Raw genomic sequence first — 1995 nt, 5'->3', positions numbered from 1 at the left:
AAGTTCAATGGACAGCTTTTATTTGCATTTATTAAATAAATTATTATCTTTTTTTAATATTAAAAATATCACTTGTGATCAATTTAATGCATGTCTGATCAATAAAAGTATTAATTTCTCTCTTTTTGAATTTTACCACAAATGTTTAGATGGTTTCCACAAAAATTAAGCATCACCATGAGCAGCACAACTGATAATCATAAATGTGTGTTGATCATCAGATCCTCATCTGAGAATGATTAAGGATCATGTGACACTGAAGACTGGAGTAATGATGATAAATTCAGCTTTAATCACAGGAATAAATTACACTTTACTATATCTTCACATAGAGAACAGCTGGTTTAAATCACAATTTATATTTTTTTACTTTGCATAAAATCTGTGGAGACTTAATGCACAAAAGTGTTTGTAGTAAACCAATCATAAAATTGGCATAAACTATAGGAGAAAAATATTATAGATATTAGAGGTTATTGTTCAGCAGTGTATTTGATATCTTACAAATTAAAAGCAAGAGATGTGATAAATAAACCATATCGGTCCAAAAAAAAAAAAAAAAAATGGCCACGCCTCTCTATGTATGTGTGTGTGTGTGTGTATATATATATATATATATATATATATATATATATATATATATATATATATATATATATATATATATATATATATATATATATATATATATATATATATATATATATAGTGGGACATTTAATATTTGCATTTATGTGTATGAAATGTACCAAATAAATCATAAGCTTAAAACTATAAAGTTCACGAAAATAATGTAGACAGTAACTACATCTTTTGAACTAAGCCACTAAAATCAGCATGATGGGGGCGGAGGTCCTGCGGAGCGCTCTGGTCACATGATACAGTGACGTCGTTGCCGGAAGCAGCCTCGTTCTGGCCGTCAGGGCAACACCTAGAAAAAAAATACATCCCCGACGACGCGCCTGAAGCCCGTAATATGGGCGAATTTTAACACTAAAAACCAACTCGTTTTGGCACCTTACCCTTTAACACTACAAGAGGAATCCGTTGGGTTGTGATTTAGCTCGTTTTAACGGTCGTTTGAGCCATGTCTCGGAGCGCACTGCAGCCGAGCCAGCAGAAGCTGGCGGAGAAACTGACGATCCTCAATGACCGCGGCATCGGGATGCTCACGCGCATCTATAACATTAAGAAGGTGAGAATAAGCGCTTCATGCATGTGTGTATCAGAGGACTGCAGTAAACGCATACAAATACACACACGTACACACACACACACGGGGTTGATGAGGCCAGGCCCTGATTGAGTGAATGCGTGCGTGTGTGCGCGATCACAGTCATAAATCAATGTTTGCGTTGAATAGTGCATTAATGTCTCATTTGAGATTTAGATTGAGATTTAGTACAGGTTAGTGACTTTCCAGGGGTCGATCTAACCTATAAAAATAACGGTGAATTATAATGGTGAGATTCGGATGAGGATGGCTGTCCTAGTTTTAACATCCCTACGACCCTAGAGCAGATATCATGCATCTTTATACTGGCTCTGTCTATTCAGGGTCAAGTGCACAAAGCTGTGATTGAGAGGGCCTGCGAACATTCTGTGTTCACTGTCCAGACTAGAACCTCTCCGTGACCCAGCTTTTAAAGCACTGATAATGACCCATCTAGCTATAGAAGAGGATAATCCAATCCCGACATCTCAGCCCTGAAAGCTGGAGTTTCTACAAAGATCGAATTGTGGGTAGTTGGTAGCAGCTTGACAGTCTTGGTCAAACTGAATCTTTCAGTTTAATATCTGAGTGGGTGCGTTGAAATCATCACACCAAGACCTTTCACTCGTTCAGCTGTCATGCCTGAAGTCCAGAGCATGTTTGACAGATGTTAGATCTGTACTGAAGTAGTAGTAGTGGTTTGACACTTGCGTCCCTGCAGCATTGTTCTTTTATAATTTCCCTTTGTTATTGAAAGGTGAATTTAATTGTAAAAGTAGTTT

General features: G+C 37.0%; 1 protein-coding gene across 10 annotated transcripts in view; it reads left to right on the top strand.

Moving 5' to 3' along the window:
* Positions 1 to 889: 889 nt before the first annotated feature.
* The window catches only part of nckap1 (NCK-associated protein 1), a 56930-nt gene continuing 55824 nt past the window's right edge, over positions 890 to 1995 (top strand). For all 10 annotated transcript variants that reach the window (XM_067444460.1, XM_067444455.1, XM_067444459.1 and 7 more), the window contains exon 1: positions 890 to 1195. In XM_067444460.1, coding sequence (XP_067300561.1) covers positions 1088 to 1195 — 108 coding nt within the window. In that variant the 5' untranslated portion in view covers positions 890 to 1087. The remainder of the gene's footprint in view (positions 1196 to 1995) is intronic.

The sequence above is a fragment of the Pseudorasbora parva genome, chromosome 5 (genome assembly GCF_024679245.1).
Source record: "Pseudorasbora parva isolate DD20220531a chromosome 5, ASM2467924v1, whole genome shotgun sequence".
NCBI lineage: Eukaryota > Metazoa > Chordata > Actinopteri > Cypriniformes > Gobionidae > Pseudorasbora > Pseudorasbora parva.
This window is presented reverse-complemented; position numbering and strand designations above follow the sequence as displayed.